The sequence below is a fragment of the Salmo trutta genome, unplaced genomic scaffold, assembly GCF_901001165.1.
Source record: "Salmo trutta unplaced genomic scaffold, fSalTru1.1, whole genome shotgun sequence".
In the NCBI taxonomy this organism is placed as follows: Eukaryota; Metazoa; Chordata; class Actinopteri; order Salmoniformes; family Salmonidae; genus Salmo; species Salmo trutta.
Genome location: NW_021823509.1, coordinates 1,148,232 through 1,166,503, shown reverse-complemented (window position 1 = coordinate 1,166,503; position 18,272 = coordinate 1,148,232). Strand labels below are relative to the sequence as shown.

Sequence of the window (18,272 nt, the reverse complement as noted above, 5' to 3'; positions counted from 1 at the left end):
AGAGGGTCTAAAGAGAGAAAGAGGAGAGAGGGTCTAAAGAGAGAAAGAGGAGAGAGGGTCTAAAGAGAGAAAGAGGAGAGAGGGTCTAAAGAGAGAAAGAGGAGAGAGGGTCTAAAGAGAGAAAGAGGAGAGAGGGTCTAAAGAGAGAAAGAGGAGAGAGGGTCTAAAGAGAGAAAGAGGAGAGAGGGTCTAAAGAGAGAAAGAGGAGAGAGGGTCTAAAGAGAGAAAGAGGAGAGAGGGTCTAAAGAGAGAAAGAACAGAGAGGGTCTAAAGAGAGAAAGAGGAGAGAGGGTCTAAAGAGAGAAAGAGGAGAGAGGGTCAAAAGAGAGAAAGAGGAGAGAGGGCAAAGAGAGAAAGAGGAGAGAGGGCCAAAGAGAGAAAGAGGAGAGAGGGCCAAAAGAGAGAAAGAGGAGAGAGAGTCTAAAGAGAGAAAGAGGAGAGAGGGTCTAAAGAGAGAAAGAGGAGAGAGGGTCTAAAGAGAGAAAGAACAGAGAGGGTCTAAAGAGAGAAAGAGGAGAGAGGGTCAAAAGAGAGAAAGAGGAGAGAGGGTCTAAAGAGAGAAAGAGGAGAGAGGGTCTAAAGAGAGAAAGAGGAGAGGGTCTGTTTCTCTTTTCTAAATTGCAGTTTATTTTCCACATAGCTTTAGTACATGGTGTTGAATGGCTAAAGAGTGGAGAGAGAGACAGAGAGGTGGAGAGAGAGAAAGAGAGGTGGAGAGAGAGACAGAGAGGTGGAGAGAGAGAAAGAGAGGTGGGGAGAGAGACAGAGAGGTGGAGAGAGAGAAAGAGAGGTGGAGAGAGAGACAGAGAGGTGGAGAGAGAGAAAGAGAGGTGGGGAGAGAGACAGAGAGGTGGAGAGAGAGAAAGAGAGGTGGAGAGAGAGACATAGGTGGAGAGAGAGAAAGAGAGGTGGAGAGAGAGACAGAGAGGTGAAGAGAGAGAAAGAGAGGTGGGGAGAGAGACAGAGGTGGAGAGAGAGAAAGAGAGGTGGAGAGAGAGACAGAGAGGTGAAGAGAGAGAAAGAGAGGTGGGGAGAGAGACAGAGAGGTGGAGGAGAGAGAAAGAGAGGTGGAGAGAGAGACATAGGTGGAGAGAGAGAAAGAGAGGTGGAGAGAGAAAGAGGAGAAGTGAGAGAAAAGACAGAGAAAGAGAGAGACACAAAAAGGAAGCAGTTTGGTTTGTTTCTTTTTCAATCAGCTCTAGTTGTTATTGAGCTGTAGGCCTTGCGGTGATATAGGTAATATAGGTGTGTGTGTGAAATCAGGGGAAGCCCTGTATTTTAATAAGCCATTGTAGATTTCACGGTGGATGAAAAACGTTTTAATTTGTGGAGTGCTGGAGGGTGTGTCGATAACTCACCAACATGAGACAGAGAGAGATGGGGAGGGAGGGAGAGAGGGGGGGAGGGAGGGGGTAAGAGGGGGAGAAAGAGAGGGAGAGAGTGAGGGTTGAGAGAGAGGGAGAGAGAGAGGGGAGGGAGAGGGGGAGAAATAGAGGGAAAGAGAGGGGGGAGAGGGAGAGAGTGAAGGGGAGACGGGGAGAAAGAGAGGGAGGGAGAGAGGGAGAGAGTGAGGGGGAGACGGGGAGAAAGAGAGGGAGGGAGAAAGAGAGGGAGAGAGAGGGGAGGGAGAGTGAGAGAGAGGGGAGAAAGAGAGAGAGAGAGAGAGAGAGAGAGAGAGAGAGAGAGAGAGATGGGGAGAAGAGCGAGAGAGCTGACCGGTGGATGGATAACTCACCAATGTGAGCCAAAGAGAGAGGGAGTGAGAGATAGAGAGGGGAGGAAGAGAGGCTGAAGAAGGAGAGAGAGGGGAAGAAGAGAGAGGGAGAGAGGTGGTAGAGGGATGGAGGGAGGGAGAGGGAGGGAGAGAGTGGGAGGGGCTGAGGGAGAGAGAGAAGGAGAAAAATAAACAGAGGAGGCCTTTTTCCATCCCTCCTCCGTTCCCTTACTCATCGCTCCCTCAGTCAGTCCCGCGTTCCCATGGTAACCCAGTGCAGCAGCAACCAGGCGCTGCGAGGTGAGAAGCCGTGTGCCAAGACAGTGTGCAGACAGACACAGAGAGAGAGAGAGAGAGAGAGAGAGAGACGTGCAGATAGCTGATATCACTCCTTACTCTCTATCAGTCTGGCAGGCTTGTCTCTGTGGCAGTAATGAAAAATATCTACAAAGAGAAGCCAGACGAGTCAATGGGCTTTAACTCAAATATTCCCATTAAGGAGTGTGTGAATGATATGATGTGAGTGCCTGCTGGATGTAGGAGTGGGAATCAGGTTGAATTCATGTGTTGTAATGGAACACTACATCATAACTATAGAGAAACTGACCAGAAACTGAACCGAGTAGAGCCCCCATGGATGCATAGAATAGAGGGGAGAAAGCTCTCTCACACACTTCTGGGTTTGAAAATGGTGGAGGAGGCATTCCCTCTGACCTACCTCCACCCCCTGCTAAACGTACGACCCTGTGCGTGTATGTCTGTTTACATCTCCATATGGTTAAGTGTGTGTGTTGTAGTGTGTGTGTGTGTATTTATTCATGCAGATCCTGTGTGTTTTCGCTCCCTCCATTTCCCTGGCCCTCTGAGTGGGGTCCTAATCGAGTTCTCCATTGGGCGAGATGGTAGTACGGGTGGCCGAGAATATGCCTGACCTGACCCCTATTATTTATCTCAGGTGAGGTGTATGAACATCCCAGATAGATTGTCAGAATAAGAAGACCAGGGAGAGAGGGTTACTATTAGTAACACACACACATAACTGGCCAGGCACCGTCCAGGACGGCCCCGTCAACGCCTGGTCGCCCCGAGCAACGGAAGCGTGAGAGAACTGCGAGATGCGGTGTACGGCGGACGAGAGGCATGGCTGACGGGCTCGAAGAAAACCTGCCTGACGGAAAAATGAAAATGTCAAGAGGGATTAATCTGGAAGAAAAAAGGAGAGGAGAGAAATGTAAGGAAAGCAGAGTAGGGACAGACTGCGGACGTACGTTGGTGCTCCAATCATACGTATTGTTTTGAAGTCTTATTCCTGTCTTTCTCTTTTGGTACAGTAGCTCAGAATAGATGTTTTACAGCTGCAATGTGTATTCTTTTTGGGAGACGTGACCAAATGCACATAGAAATGCGAGTTATAGATCTGTCATTCTCATTGAAAGCAAGTCTAAGAAGTTGTAGATCTGTTCTACGTGTGCTATTTCTCTGCTTCCCATTCTTAAGTTTAGTTTTTGAGTCTTTTACTTTCGGTTTTGTACACCAGCTTCAAACAGCTGAAAAAACAATATTTTGGGTTATTGAAAATATATTTCACAGCGGTTTAGATGGTACAAGGATTCTCTACACATTGTTACATAAACTGAATTTAGGCAAACTATTAGAATTTTAGCAACCAGGAAAAGCACCTTTGATAATTCTACAAATCCTCATTTGGGGACATAAAATAATCACACCCAATGGGTCCATCAGATTCACAACAGATGCTTAGAGACTGTCTTCAGCTAGGAATTATTATTCTATGGGTCCATCAGATATACAACAGATGCTTAGAGACTGTCTTCAGCTAGGAATTATTATTCTATGGGTCCAACATTCCCAGTCTCTCGCTTACCGGCAAGTCTGTTACTCACCTGTTTCACCTGTCTGTCTGTTTCATCTGTCTGTCTGCTTCACCTGTCCGTCTGTTTGACCTGTCCGTCTGTTTGACCTGTCCGTCTGTTTAACCTGTCTGTCTGCTCCACCTGTCCGTCTGTTTCACCTGTCTATCTGTTTCACCTGTCTGTCTGTTTAACCTGACCCTCTGTTTCACCTGTCTATCTGTTTAACCTGTCCGTCTGTTTCACCTGTCTGTTTGTTTCACCTGTACGTCTGTTCCTCCTGTCCGTCTGTTTCACCTGTCCGTCTGTTTCACCTGTTTATCTGTTTTACCTGTGCATCTGTTTAACCTGTCTATCTGTTTCACCTGTGCATCTGTTTCACCTGTCTATCTGTTTCCCCTGTACGTCTGTTTCACCTGTCCGTCTGTTTCACCTGTCCCTCTGTTTCACCTGTCTGTCTGTTTAACCTGTCCCTCTGTTTCACCTGTCTATCTGTTTCCCCTGTACGTCTGTTTCACCTGTCTATCTGTTTCCCCTGTACGTCTGTTTCACCTGTCCGTCTGTTTCACCTCTGATAGGCTAGGTGGAAGTTTCACCATATTGCTTATACCGATCAAATCTTTTCAGATCTCCACAAGTGCGTAGGGTGTAGGTGTTAGTGGATGATGGAGTGATAGTCCAGCCTTCTTGCCTTGTGTCTTTACCCGTCTGCCTGCCTTCCTGCCCTGAGTCTCTACCCGTCTGCCTGCCTTCCTGCCCTGTGTCTCTACACCTCTGCCTGCCTTCCTGCCCTGTGTCTCTACCCGTCTGCCTGCCTTCCTGCCCTGAGTCTCTACCCGTCTGCCTGCCTTCCTGACCTGTGTCTCTACCCGTCTGCCTGCCTTCCTGCCCTGTTTCTCTACCCGTCCGCCTGCCTTCCTGCCCTGTGTCTCTACCCGTCCGCCTGCCTTCCTGTCCTGTTTCTCTACCTGTCTACCTGCCTGCCTTCCTGCCCCGAGTCTCTACCCGTCTGCCTGCCTTCCTGCACTGTGTCTCTACCCGTCTGCCTGCCTTCCTGCCCTGTGTCTCTACCCGTCTGCCTGCCTTCCTGCCCTGAGTCTCTACCCGTCTGCCTGCCTTCCTGCCCTGTGTCTCTACCCGTCTGCCTGCCTTCCTGCCCTGTGTCTCTACCCATCTGCCTGCCTTCCTGCCCTGAGTCTCTACCCGTCTGCCTGCCTTCCTGCCCTGTTTCTCTACTCGTCTGCCTGCCTTCCTGCCCTGTGTCTCTACCCGTCCGCCTGCCTTCCTGCCCTGTGTCTCTACCCGTCTGCCTGCCTTCCTGCCCTGTGTCTCTACCCGTCCGCCTGCCTTCCTGTCCTGTTTCTCTACCTGTCTACCTGCCTGCCTTCCTGCCCCGAGTCTCTACCCGTCTGCCTGCCTTCCTGCACTGTGTCTCTACCCGTCTGCCTGCCTTCCTGCCCTGTGTCTCTACCCGTCCGCCTGCCTTCCTGCCCTGTGTCTCTACCCGTCCGCCTGCCTTCCTGACCTGTGTCTCTACCCGTCTGCCTGCCTTCCTGCCCTGTGTCTCTACCTGTCTGCCTGCCTTCCTGCCCTGTGTCTCTACCCGTCTGCCTGCGTTCCTGCCCTGTTTCTCTACCCGTCTGCCTGCCTTCCTGCCCTGTGTCTCTACCCGTCTGCCTGCCTTTCTGCCCTGTGTCTCTACCCGTCTGCCTGCCTTCCTGCCCTGTGTCTCTACCCGTCTGCCTGCCTTCCTGCCCTGTGTCTCTACCCGTCTGCCTGCCTTCCTGCCCTGTGTCTCTACCCGTCTGCCTGCCTTCCTGACCTGCTACATGAAACTTAACCATTAGGGATCCAAATTAGAGATGCATGCAGCCACAGGTTGCCAAAAATATAACTTCACTAAATCAAATTGCATTGGTAACATACACATATGTAGCAGATGTTATTGGTAACATACACATATGTAGCAGATGTTATTGGTAACATACACATATGTAGCAGATGTTATTGGTAACATACACATATGTAGCAGATGTTATTGGTAACATACACATATGTAGCAGATGCTATTGGTAACATACACATATGTAGCAGATGTTATTGGTAACATACACATATGTAGCAGATGTTATTGGTAACATACACATATGTAGTAGATGTTATTGGTAACATACACATGTAGCAGATGTTATTGTGGGTGTAGAGAAATGCTTGTGTTCCTAGCTCCAACAGTGAGGTAATATCTAACTATTCACAACAATACACACAAATATAAAAGTCAAATAATGGAATTAAGAAATATATAAATATTAGAATGAGCAATTTTGGAGTGGCATTAACTAGAATACAGTAGAATAGAATACAGTAAATACATATGAGATGAGTAAAGCAGTATGTAAACATTATTAAAGTGATTAGTGATTCCATGTCTATGTACATAGGGCAGCAGCCTCTAAGGTGCAGGGTTGAGTAACTGGGTGGTAGCTGGCTAGTGACAGTGACTAAGTTCAAGGCAGGGTACTGGGTGGAGGCCAGCTAGTGATGGCTGTTTAACAGTCTGATGGCCTTGAGATAGAAGCTGTTTTTCAGTCTCTCGGTCCCAGCTTTGATGCACCTGTACTGACCTCGCCTTCTGGATGTTAGCGGGGTGAACAGGCAGTGACTCGGGTGGTTGTTGTCCTTGATGATCTTTTTGGCCTTCCTGTGACATCGGGTGCTGTATGTGTCAGCTTCAACAGGTTTTTAAAAAAGTGGCTTCCTCTCCTTCCCCTATAGTCTCCACTTCTCTCCTTCTCACCTTCTCTCCTTCTCACCTTCTCTCCTTCTCACCTTCTCTCCTTCTCACCTTCTCTCCTTCTCACCTTCTCTCCTTCTCACCCATCTGAAAGACAGGAGATTTAAATGAAAATACATAAGTCCTACCAGGGGATTTTATTTGTTTTTGCCTATTCAATCAGATCACTGCAGATGAAAGAGACGACATGAGGAGAGAGATGAAGCCACGTTAGACTATTGAGATGCACCCCATCCGATCCCCCATGTCATGTTAGTCTGTCAGCTGCACCTCAAAATGGAAGCTTCCTAACCTCCTTCGGTGCTTCAAAGGTGTTTGGGTGCACAGAGTTGGCATCACCGCTGGGGGTGCACGGGCGCCATGGTAACCATGTGAGCCAGTTAGTTCACTTCCTTTTGATGTTCTCCTTTCTCAGCTCACATCACACCAACCTCTCTCTCTCTTTTCCTCTCTCCTCTCCCTCAGTCCCCCTCTCTCCTCTCTGTTTCTCTCATTTATCCCTCTATCTTCCTCTCTCTCTCTCTTTCTCTCTCCTGTCTCTGTTTCTCAAATGTATCCCTCTATCTTCCTCTCTCTCTATCTTCCTCTCTCTCTCTCTCTCTCTCTCTTTCTCCTCTGTCTCTATTTCTCTCAATCTCCCCTGGACTCTCTCTCTTTTTCTCTCTCCTCTCTGTCTCTCTCTTTCTCTCCTTCTATCCCTCTATCTCTCTGTCACACACACCCTCTCTCTTTCTCTCCCTCCCTACCACCCATCTTCCTCTCTTTCTCTCTTGCTCTCTCTTCCCAACACTTCGTCCTGTTCTCTCTCTCTCCCCCATTGCTCTCTCTATCTCTCTCTAGCTTTCTCAACACACAAGCCAGCTAGAGAAATTCCAAGAACCGCTCTTGCTATATTGCACACTAAGGTAATTGCGGCCTTGACTCTTTGACTAGAAGGCCCCATCCTTGAATGTGTTTATCTTGTTCGAGCATAGCCGTCATTGTATACTATTAGCGCTGCATTGGATTGATTGATAAGGTGCTGCACCCTGGTGGTTGGTACTGGTATCGCGGCCTCACAGCTGGTGAAAAGGGCAGTCTGTTTAGTTTTTTGATGAAAGGAAGATAAAAAAGAAAAGGAGGATCTCCCTCTTCCCCATCTGGCTCAGGGAGTTCATTTAGTCTCTAACACACTACCTCGTTCCCTCCCCTCTTTCTTGTAATCGCTCTTTCACTCATTGCCTCATTTTCTCTCCTCCAATCTTGCCTACACAATCAGTGTTGTGTGTGTGTGTGTGTGTGTGTGTGTGTGTGTGTGTGTGTGTGTGTGTGTGTGTGTGTGTGTGTGTGTGTGTGTGTGTGTGTGTGTGTGTGTGTGTGTGTGTGTGTGTGCAGTATGTAGACATATTTTTATAGTTAGTCATGGCTATGAATATATATGCAATCTTTGTGTGCATATATTTATGTAGAATGCATTTGGTATGTTGAACATCTCATTCAAAAATCATGGGCATTAATATGGAGTTGGTCCCCCCTTTGCTGCTATAACAGCTTCCACTCTTCTGGGAAGGCTTTCCACTAGATGTTGGAACATTGCTGTGGGGACTTGCTTCCATTCAGCCACAAGAGCATTAGTGAGGTTGGGCACTGATGTTGGGCGATTAGGCCTGGCAGTCAGCATTCCAATTCATCCCAAAGGTGTTCGATGGGGTTGAGGTCAGGGCACTGTGCAGGCCAGTCAAGTTCTTTCACACCGATCTCGACAAACCATTTCTGGACCTCGCTTTGTGCACGGGGGCATAGTCATGCTGAAACAGGAAAGGGCCTTTCCCAAACTGTTGCCACAAAGTTGGAAGCACAGAATTGTCTAGAATGTCATTGTATGCTGTAGCGTTAAGATTTCCCTTCACTGGAACTAAGGGGCCTAGCCCGAACCATGACTCCATCAAACTTTACAGTTATCACTATACACTGGGGCAGCTTGAGTTCTCCTGGCATCCGCCAAATCCAAATTCCTCTGTCGGACTGCCAGATGGTGACGCGTGATTCATCACTCCAGAGAACACGTTTCCACTGCTCCAGAGTCCAATGGCAGCGAGCTTTACATCACTCCAGCCGACGCTTATCATTGCGCATGGTGATCTTAGGCTTGTATGCGGCTGCTTGGCCATTGAAACCCATTTCATAAAGCTCCCGACGAATAGTTATTGTGCTGACGTTGCTTCCAGAGGCCGTTTTGAACTAGGTAGTGAGTGTTGCAACAGAGGACCAGTGGTGACCTGTCATTCAGGGCAGAGCCCCACTTGTTTTGAGCCCCACATTTCTAGCAAAAAAAAAATATATATATATATATATAGTGTGTTTTTGGGGGAGGGGGCTTACATTTTCTGGATGTTATTCTGACATTAATATATGTGACATATCAGTTTGCAAACAGTGTACATTTTTTAAAAATAAATCATTGAGTTAATAAATCCGCATTCAAACATGGTCTCTTTTTGCTTTGTTGAGCAAGGCAGCTCCAAAATGCAGGTATTTCAGCCTAGCTCTATGCTATCTGTGGTGGTGGGGCAGCCAGCGGAAAATAGGGGTTGGTAAGGTTCTCTAGTTGTAACGTGATTGGCTCAATGTCCTGTCACTCGTGGGGACAATAAGTCACCGCCAAGTCTAAGGGTAGAGCTCGAAAATTCAAGCCCCTTGGGTGCTGCAATAGAGTTACATTAGAAGTGCTCATCCAAGAAGGCTCAAGGTCAATGGCCACAGATAAAATCACATCTAATCACATTATATCTACAGTAGTTTTGATTGGACTGATCATGTCAACATCATACTTTCAAAATCTTCGCTACCAGTCGTCATCATCATGAATCAAGTCGACAATCTACTGGCAAATCCTTGTCATATGAAGAGAAATAATGGAGAAAAATTAAAGATAAAACCTATCAGTGCCTCAGCCTAATAATTTGGTCTATTTTCCCCTCTTAATTCCACCTACTGTTCTGACTGGGTGGTGCACATAAAGCCTATAACCTGTTTTAGAGAAATGTAATTATCGAATGTAGCAGTGGTAAGGTGTTGGGACTGCTGTTGGGACTAACAGTTTTGGGCACCGTTTTCACCGTTATAGTGCAATTAATGTACTGTTTAGTGATGTGTAGTGGCTTTGATGACATGCATGCCACATTTTTTTGTTTTGTTTGCCCCACCAAGATTTACATGCTAAAATCGCCACTGCCAACGACAGATGATTTTTACGCGCTTCAGCACTTGGTGGTCCCGTGCTGTGAGCTTGTGTGGCCTACCACATTGCAGTGGAGCCGTTGTTGCTCCTAGACGTTTCCGCTTCACAATAACAGAAATTTGACGAAGTGACTTCTTGGAAGGGTGGCATCCTATGACGATGCCATGTTGAAAGTCACTGAGCTCTTCAGTACGGACCGTTCTACTGCCAATGTTTGTCTATGGAGATTGCATGGCTGTGTGCTCGATTCTTTGAATATACATTTGTATATATAGTGTATTTTCAAAAGCTGTGTTTGTGAGATGGCGGAGGGAGGTAGAGGTAGAGAGGTAGAGAGAGGTAGAGAGAGAGAGAGAGAGAGAGAGAGAGCCCCAGCAGGGCCACAGCGCTGTGCTGTCTCCATGGAAGTAGCAGTGAGGGTTGTTGAGTTGGAACCTAATAAAGGGAGGACAATATGGACACACACCCTACACACATACACACTCCCCCCAGCCTAATAAAGCAGCTTTGGATAGCACTGAACTAGCCAGCAGCAATCTCTAAAAGGACTCTCCATCTCCCTTAGTGCAGCACACAAGCTCTCCGTCTCGCTATTTCTCTCTCTGACACACACACACACACACACACACACACACACACACACACACACACACACACACACACACACACACACACACACGTTTGAACACAAAAACTCTCTCTCACACACACATGCACACACAAACCATGCACCCATCAGTCAATGACCATCTCAATGAAGTTAACAGCTCACTCACTAATGAGTCAATGGCTCTTCTCGCTACTGTCTCCTCTCCTGTTCTCTCTCCTCTCCTGTTCTCTCTTCTCTCCTCTCCTGTTCTCTCTCCATCTCTCTTCTCCTTTTCTCCCTTCTCTTCTCTCTTTCCTCTCCCCTCTTCTTCCCCACTCTACTGGAGCACACCAGCTACATGTGTCACTATGGCAACCTCTCCACTTGACAGCACTTTCTCTGCCAGTCCAGATGAGTCTGATGTGCCACTCCTCAAGCTGGACTAAGTTACCTAGTTACAGTATTTAGCCAATGAGGAGGTCTATCTCAGACAGAACACCTACTGTAAATGAATCATTCTTTAATATATTTTTTGTTTCCTAAAAACTACAAATAGTCACAACTTCTCCTCTGCTCCAATGGACCCCACCAGCTACAGTACATGTGTATCACTATGGTAACCTCTCGAATTGAACAGAACTCTGACTGGATGTGGTTTGAATGAGCCAATCTAGACTAAGTTTCCCACTTTTAGTTTTCTGTCAGTTTCTTTGTGGTATATTTCTGAGCACTCTCCGTATGCTCTTTCACTCTTGGTCTCTTCTCTCCCTCTCTCATGCTCTAATCTCCCTCTCTCATGCTCTAATCTCCCTCTCTCATGCTCTAATCTCCCTCTCTAATGCTCTAATCTTCCTCTCTCATGCGCTAATCTCCCTCTCATGCTCTAATCTCCCTCTCTCATGCTCTAATCTCACTCTCTCATGCTCTAATCTCCCTCTCTAATGCTCTAATCTTCCTCTCTCATGCTCTAATCTCCCTCTCTCATGCTCTAATCTCCCTCTCTCATGCTCTAATCTCACTCTCTCATGCTCTAATCTCCCTCTCTTTCTCAATTAAATTCAATTCAAAGGGCTTTATTGGCATGGGAAAAATATGTTTACATTGCCAAAGCAATGTACACTGAACAAAAACATAAACGCAACATGCAACAATTTCAAAGATTTTACTGTTATAGTTCATATAAGGAAAAGGAAATCTGTCAATTGAAACAAATTCATTAGGTCCTGATTTATGGATTTCACATGACTGGGAATACAGATATGCACCCGTTGGTCACAGATACTTTAAAAAAGGTAGGGGCGTGGATCAGTATCTGGTGGGACCACCATTTGCCTCTTGCAGCGTGACACATCTCCTTTGCATAGAGTTGATCAGGCTGTTGATTGTGGCCTGTGGAATGTTGTCCCACTCCTCTTCAATGGCTGTGCGAAGTTTCTGGATTTTGGCGGGAACTAGAACACTAGAACTCGCTGTCGTACACGTCGATCCAGAGCATCCCAAACATGCTGAATGGGTGACATGTCTGGTGACTATGCAGGCCATGGAAGAACTGGGACATTTTCAGCTTCCAGGAATTGTGTACAGATCCATGCGACATGGGGCCGTGCATTATCATGCTGAAACATGAGGTGATGGTGGCGGATGAATGGCACAACAATGGGTCATGTGCATTCAAATTGCCATGAATAAAATGCAATTGTGTTAGTTGTCCGTAGCGTATGCCTGCCCATACCATAACCCCATCACCACCATGGGACACTCTGTTCACAACGTTGACATCAGAAAACCACTTACCCACACAACACCATACATACCTCTCCAGCGTGCCAGTGGCCATCGAAGGGGGGCATTTGTCCACTGAAGTTGGTTACGACGCTGAACTGCAGTCAGGTCAAGACCCTGGTGAGGATGACGAGGACGCAGATGAGCTTCCCTGAGACGGTTTCTGACAGTTTGTGCAGAAATTCTTCGGTTGTGCTAACCCACAGTTTCATCAGCTGTCCGGGTGGCTGGTCTCAGACGACCCCGCTGGTGAAGAAGCCAGATGTGGAGGTCCTGGGCTGGCGTGGTTACACATGGTCTGCAGTTATGAGGCCGGATGAAAGTACTGCCAAATTCTCTAACACGATTTTGGAGGCGGCTTATTGTAAATAAAGAATTAACATATAATTATCTGGCAACAGCTCTGGTGAACATTCCTGCAGTCAGCATGCCAATTTCACGCTCCCTCAACTTGAGACATTGTGTTGTGTAACAAAACTGCACATTTTAAAGTAGCCTTTTATTGTCCCCAGCACAACCTGCACCCGTGTAATGATCATGCTGTTGAATCAGCTTCTTGATATGCCATACTTATCAGGTGGATGGATTATCTTGGCAAATGCTCACAAACAAGGATATAAACAAATGTGTGCCATTCTGTCTTGTTCCCCATTCTGTCTTGTTCCCCATTCTGTCTTGTTCCCCATTCTTGTTTAAACAACAGTTTAGGCTTGGAATTGTGGGTTAGTTAGGGTGTTAGTTAGGGTCAATGGACACACAAATACTAAGAGATGAGAATATCTTTGTTCAGTCGTTCTCTCCAGACACACTCCGCTCAGCCGGGGGATGTAGAAAGGTCTAGAGAGGTCTTAAATGGAACATTGTGATTCGTTGAGACCCAGGGCGACTCTATTCTCTCGCTGACGACCTTTTAGAATCCTGTATAGCGGTTTTATGAGACGGACAGAAGATGAAACTGCAGCGCTGAGAGCAACACAAACACAACAGTGAGTGCTACACTCCAACTATCACAGCCTGGGGTCATTTCATCCCTACGGTGGACCAATCCCTGCCTTTTACAGAGTACCAGTACACACATTTTACAGTATCTCTCTGCATCACACACACGCTTGGTTCAGTTCCTAACATTTTACACTGTAGTCATTTAACAGACACTCTTATCCAGAGTGACTTACAGTAGTGAGTGAATACATTTTTGTACTGGTCCCCCACAGGAATCAAACCCACAACCCTGGCGTTGCAAGCACCATGCTCTACCAACTGAGCTACACAGGACTGTTATGATGTAACGCCACCTCTGAGACCAGAGAGGATATGAGTCATACTGTGGAGAGTAAGTCCCTTCTCCTTGGTGAAACACACACACAGAAACAGAAAGATACACACACTAACACACACACACACACAGAAACAGAAAGATACACACACTAACACACACACACACAGAAACAGAAAGATACACACACTAACACACACACACACAGAAACAGAAAGATAAACACACACTAACACACACACAGAAACAGAAAGATACACACACTAACACACACACAAACATACATACACAGAGATACAGAAACACACACAGAAACACACACATTAGCACACAGAGATACACACAAACACTAAGTCACACACACAAACCTATACACGTACACACATTAACACACAGCGATACATACACACAAACACACACACACACACCGAGAGTGTGTGGCCTTGAGGTGACGGGTGAGTACACCCCTCACTGTTTCTGTGTATACCTCTGGGAGAACATGGGGGGAGAGAGGTGTCCATGCACCACTGGAGATAGACACACAGAGAGTACACACACTGAGAACACACACACAGAGTACACACACAGACTGACAATTCCCAATCTTATTTAACCCTTCACCGATTCCCTGTATCCCTCTCAGTCCTCTGAGAATCCTGAACCGCTACGACCCAGCGAATCACACCTGTCATCTGTAGTTCAGATCTACTCACTGTCCTTCATATGACACACACACACTCACATACACACACACACATCACATACATACACACACACACACACACATACACACACATACACACACACACACACACACACACACACACACACACACACACACACACACACACACACACACACACACACACACACACACACACACACACACTGGCCTAAATCATTGCTCATAGCCTCACTGAATCTGAAGTGGTTGTAGTGTGTGCCGTCGGCAATGGCAGACTTACCATTAAGTAACTTACAGACTTACAGAAGAGGCAATTGCCTCAGGCCTCACATGAGCTGGGCATCATTTAAAAAAAGAATACTAGTAATATATTTTTTTATCTCATTTCTACGCTTGAGGCCCCCCCACGCTCCGTTTGACACACTCTCCTTGTCTCACACACACACACAAACGCACACACTGTATTTCCAGTTCACACAAAGCAGCTCCACACACACCTCTTCTTCAAGGCTGTATAAACCATGATGATTCTTTCAGGCTTTGCAGAAACCAGGAATTATGTACAGACAGCCCAGACTGGAACGTGAATACACTTTTAAAGTTCAACAAGGTGTTCAAATAAAAAAAACATGCCTTTCCAACAATTTCAAAACATTTTTGCAGTCAGATTCAGTCAGATTTTTGCAGAACAGATTCAAAAAGCGGCGGATATTTTACAGCAGTGTATTTGACCAGAGTTCATCATAAGAAGTAATACAAATCTATAAAAAAAGTATATTCCTATTTCTTTTGGTCTCTGTTCAACAAATATAGACACCTCCAAATAAATGATGCAAGTGCTGTCTTGTTAAGGGCTCTGGAGGGCTCATAGAACTCCTACAATAAGTAGATAGGTTACAGGAAGTGCACGCTGCATTCTGCACCAGTGCTTGTAGTCCCTGTTATTCCATGTAAAACCAGGGCTGTGTCCCAATCATCTCTCCTTGCTCCCAAAGTTTGTACACTGATTTCAAAGTAAATGACTGGGGTAAGACGTAGGGGTGAAACTCCCACTAGCCCATACCTCGACCAACCCATCACTTTTAGATTTGTTGGAAGTAGTAAACGAGTGTACACTTCAGGAGAAAAGAGAGATTTTTGAGATGCACCCAGAGAATCCAGGAAGCGCTGACACCATTTCGGAAAGTCTCAGGAGGCACAGGTGCTGCTGGGAGTTGGAGTCTTCAAGGGCACCAGCTGGTCAGTGGATAGAGTAGACAGTGGACCGTCTTAAACCTGTAAAGAATGACAGAACATTCTAAATGACAAAATATATCATTATTAAATGTACAGAAATACAATTAATTAACATTGAATCGACAAGTAAGATGATTGTTCTTTTTACAGCATCTGTGAAGGGCGTACACATGCATATACAGTCGTGGACAAAAGTTTTGAGAATGACACAAATATTAATTTCCACAAAGTTTGCTGCTTCACTGTCTTTAGATATTTTTGTCAGATGTTACTATGGAATACTGAAGTATAATTACAAGCATCTTATAAGTGTCAAAGGCTTTTATTGACAATTACATGAAGTTGATGCAAAGAGTCAATATTTGCAGTGTTGACCCTTCTTTCTCAAGACCTCTGCAATCCGCCCTGGCATGCTGTCAATTAACTTCTGGGCCACATGCTGACTGATGGCAGCCCATTCTTGCATAATCAATGCTTGGAGTTTGTCAGAATTTGTGGGTTTTTGTTTGTCCACCCGCCTCTTGAGGATTGACCACAAGTTCTCAATGGGATTAAGGTCTGGGGAGTTTCCTGGCCATGGACCCAAAATATCGATGTTTTGTTCCCCGAGCCACTTAGTTATCACTTTTGCCTTATGGCAAGGTGCTCCATCATGCTGGAAAAGGCATTGTTCATCACCAAACTGTTCCTGGATGGTTGGGAGAAGTTGCTCTCAGAGGATGTGTTGGTACCATTCTTTATTCATGGGGGTGTTCTTAGGCAAAATTGTGAGTGAGCCCACTCCCTTGGCTGAGAAGCAACCCCACACATGAATGGTCTCAGGATGCTTTACTGTTGGCATGACACAGGACTGATGGTAGCGCTCACCTTGTCTTCTCCGGACAAGCTTTTTTCCAGATGCCCCAAACAATCGGAAAGGGGATTCATCAGAGAAAATGACTTTACCCCAGTCCTCAGCAGTCCAATCCCTGTACCTTTTGCAGAATATCAGTCTGTGCCTAATGTTTTTCCTGGAGAGAAGTGGCTTCGTTGCTGCCCTTCTTGACACCAGGCCATCCTCCAAAAGTCTTTGCCTCACTGTGCGTGCAGATGCACTCACACCTGCCTGCTGCCATTACTGAGCAAGCTCTGTACTGGTGGTGCCCCGATCCCGCAGCTGAATTAACTTTAGGAGACAGTCCTGGCACTTGCTGGACTTTCTTGGGTGCCCTGAAGCCTTCTTCGCAACAATTGAACCGCTCTCCTTGAAGTTCTTGATGATCCGATAAATGGTTGATTTAGGTGCATTCCCACTGGCAGCAATATCCTTGCCTGTGAAGCCCTTTTTGTGCAAAGCAATGATTACGGCACATGTTTCCTTGAAGGTAACCATGGTTGACAGAGGAAGAACAATGATTCCAAGCACCACCTTCCTTTTGAAGCCTCCAGTCTTTTATTCAAACTCAATCAGCATGACAGAGTGATCTCCAGCCTTGTCCTCATCAACAGTCACACCTGTGTTAACGAGAGAATCACTGACATAATGTCAGCTGGTCCTTTTGTGGCAGGGCTGAAATGCAGTGGAAATGTTTTTGGGGGATTCAGTTCATTTGCATGGCAAAGAGGGATTTTGCAATTAATTGCAATTCATCTGGTCACCTTTCATAACATTCTGGAGTATATGCAAATTGCCATCATACAAACTGAGGCAGCAGACTTCGTGAAAATGTATATTTGTGTCATTCTCAAAACTTTTGGCCACGACTGTACATGACAAGTCTTACCAGGACCCTGAACAGCGTCTACCCCCGAACCATGAGACTGCTAAACAAGACTGCTAAATAGCTAATCAAATATCTATCCGGACTACCTGCATTGACCCTTTTTTAACTAACTCACTTGCACTGACTCTATGCACATACACTGGACTCTACCCACACACTCACACATACTTACACTGACACACCAACACACACACACATAGCATATAGACACACACACACACTACATATGCCCACACACACGTTACATGCACACTGATGCCACACACACACATACACTCTCTCACACACACACACTTTCACACTCACCACATATGCTGCTGCCACTGCCTATTGTCTATCCTGTTGCCTAGTAACTTTACCTCTACCTATATGTACAGCACATAGCTACTAGTTCTATTATAAATGTTGGGACATTTTGAACTTGTACCCAAGCAGGCAGAGGAGAAGGATCTCCCCCTCTAGAGTTTCCCAACAGTTTTACAGAAATCCTGGTTGTAAAACTACAGGAATCAGGAGGGAATAAGCAAGGAATTCTGTAATCCACCAAGCAGGATTTCTGGAAAACCTGGGATTTTTGGGAAAGTTACCGGAATATTGCAACCCTGGTGTGTTTTTTTTCAAGGTTTATTGGCGTGAGGACAGGTTGGTACTGACCTGGAGGGATCATCCTCCTTGGAGAAGAGTCTATTCAGCTCCACACTGTTCATCTTGTTCTCAAACAGCCCATAACTGAGAGTCACCTACAGAGAACACACACAATACAACTTACAGGAGAGACAACACATTACATGAGGCAGAAATTATTTGTATGAGTGCGTGTATGTGTGCGTTCGTACATCCATGGGTGTGTGTGTCTGACCTGTAGAGGTATATTGCTGGGTGTGTGTGTATCTGACCTGTAGAGGTATATTGCTGGGTGTGTGTGTATCTGACCTGTAGAGGTATATTGCTGGGTGTGTGTGTATCTGACCTGTAGAGGTATATTGCTGGGTGTGTGTGTATCTGACCTGTAGAGGTATATTGCTGGGTGTGTGTGTATCTGACCTGTAGAGGTATATTGCTGGGTGTGTGTGTATCTGACCTGTAGAGGTATATTGCTGGGTGTGTGTGTATCTGACCTGTAGAGGTATATTGCTGGGTGTGTGTGTATCTGACCTGTAGAGGTATATTGCTGGGTGTGTGTGTATCTGACCTGTAGAGGTATATTGCTGGGTGTGTGTGTATCTGACCTGTAGAGGTATATTGCTGGGTGTGTGTGTATCTGACCTGTAGAGGTATATTGCTGGGTGTGTGTGTATCTGACCTGTAGAGGTATATTGCTGGGTGTGTGTGTATCTGACCT

The 18,272-nt window shown here is 46.1% G+C and overlaps 1 protein-coding gene across 1 annotated transcript in view; it reads right to left on the bottom strand.

Moving 5' to 3' along the window:
- Window positions 1-14,508: 14,508 nt before the first annotated feature.
- Window positions 14,509-18,272, bottom strand: part of LOC115191205 (beta-1,3-N-acetylglucosaminyltransferase manic fringe) — a 41,795-nt gene continuing 38,031 nt past the window's right edge. The window contains exons 7-8 of the mRNA XM_029749145.1: window positions 17,585-17,670; window positions 14,509-15,206 (exon numbers count right to left, since the gene is read on the bottom strand). Of these exons, the coding sequence (XP_029605005.1) occupies window positions 15,155-15,206; window positions 17,585-17,670 (138 nt within the window). The 3' untranslated portion in view covers window positions 14,509-15,154. The remainder of the gene's footprint in view (window positions 15,207-17,584; window positions 17,671-18,272) is intronic.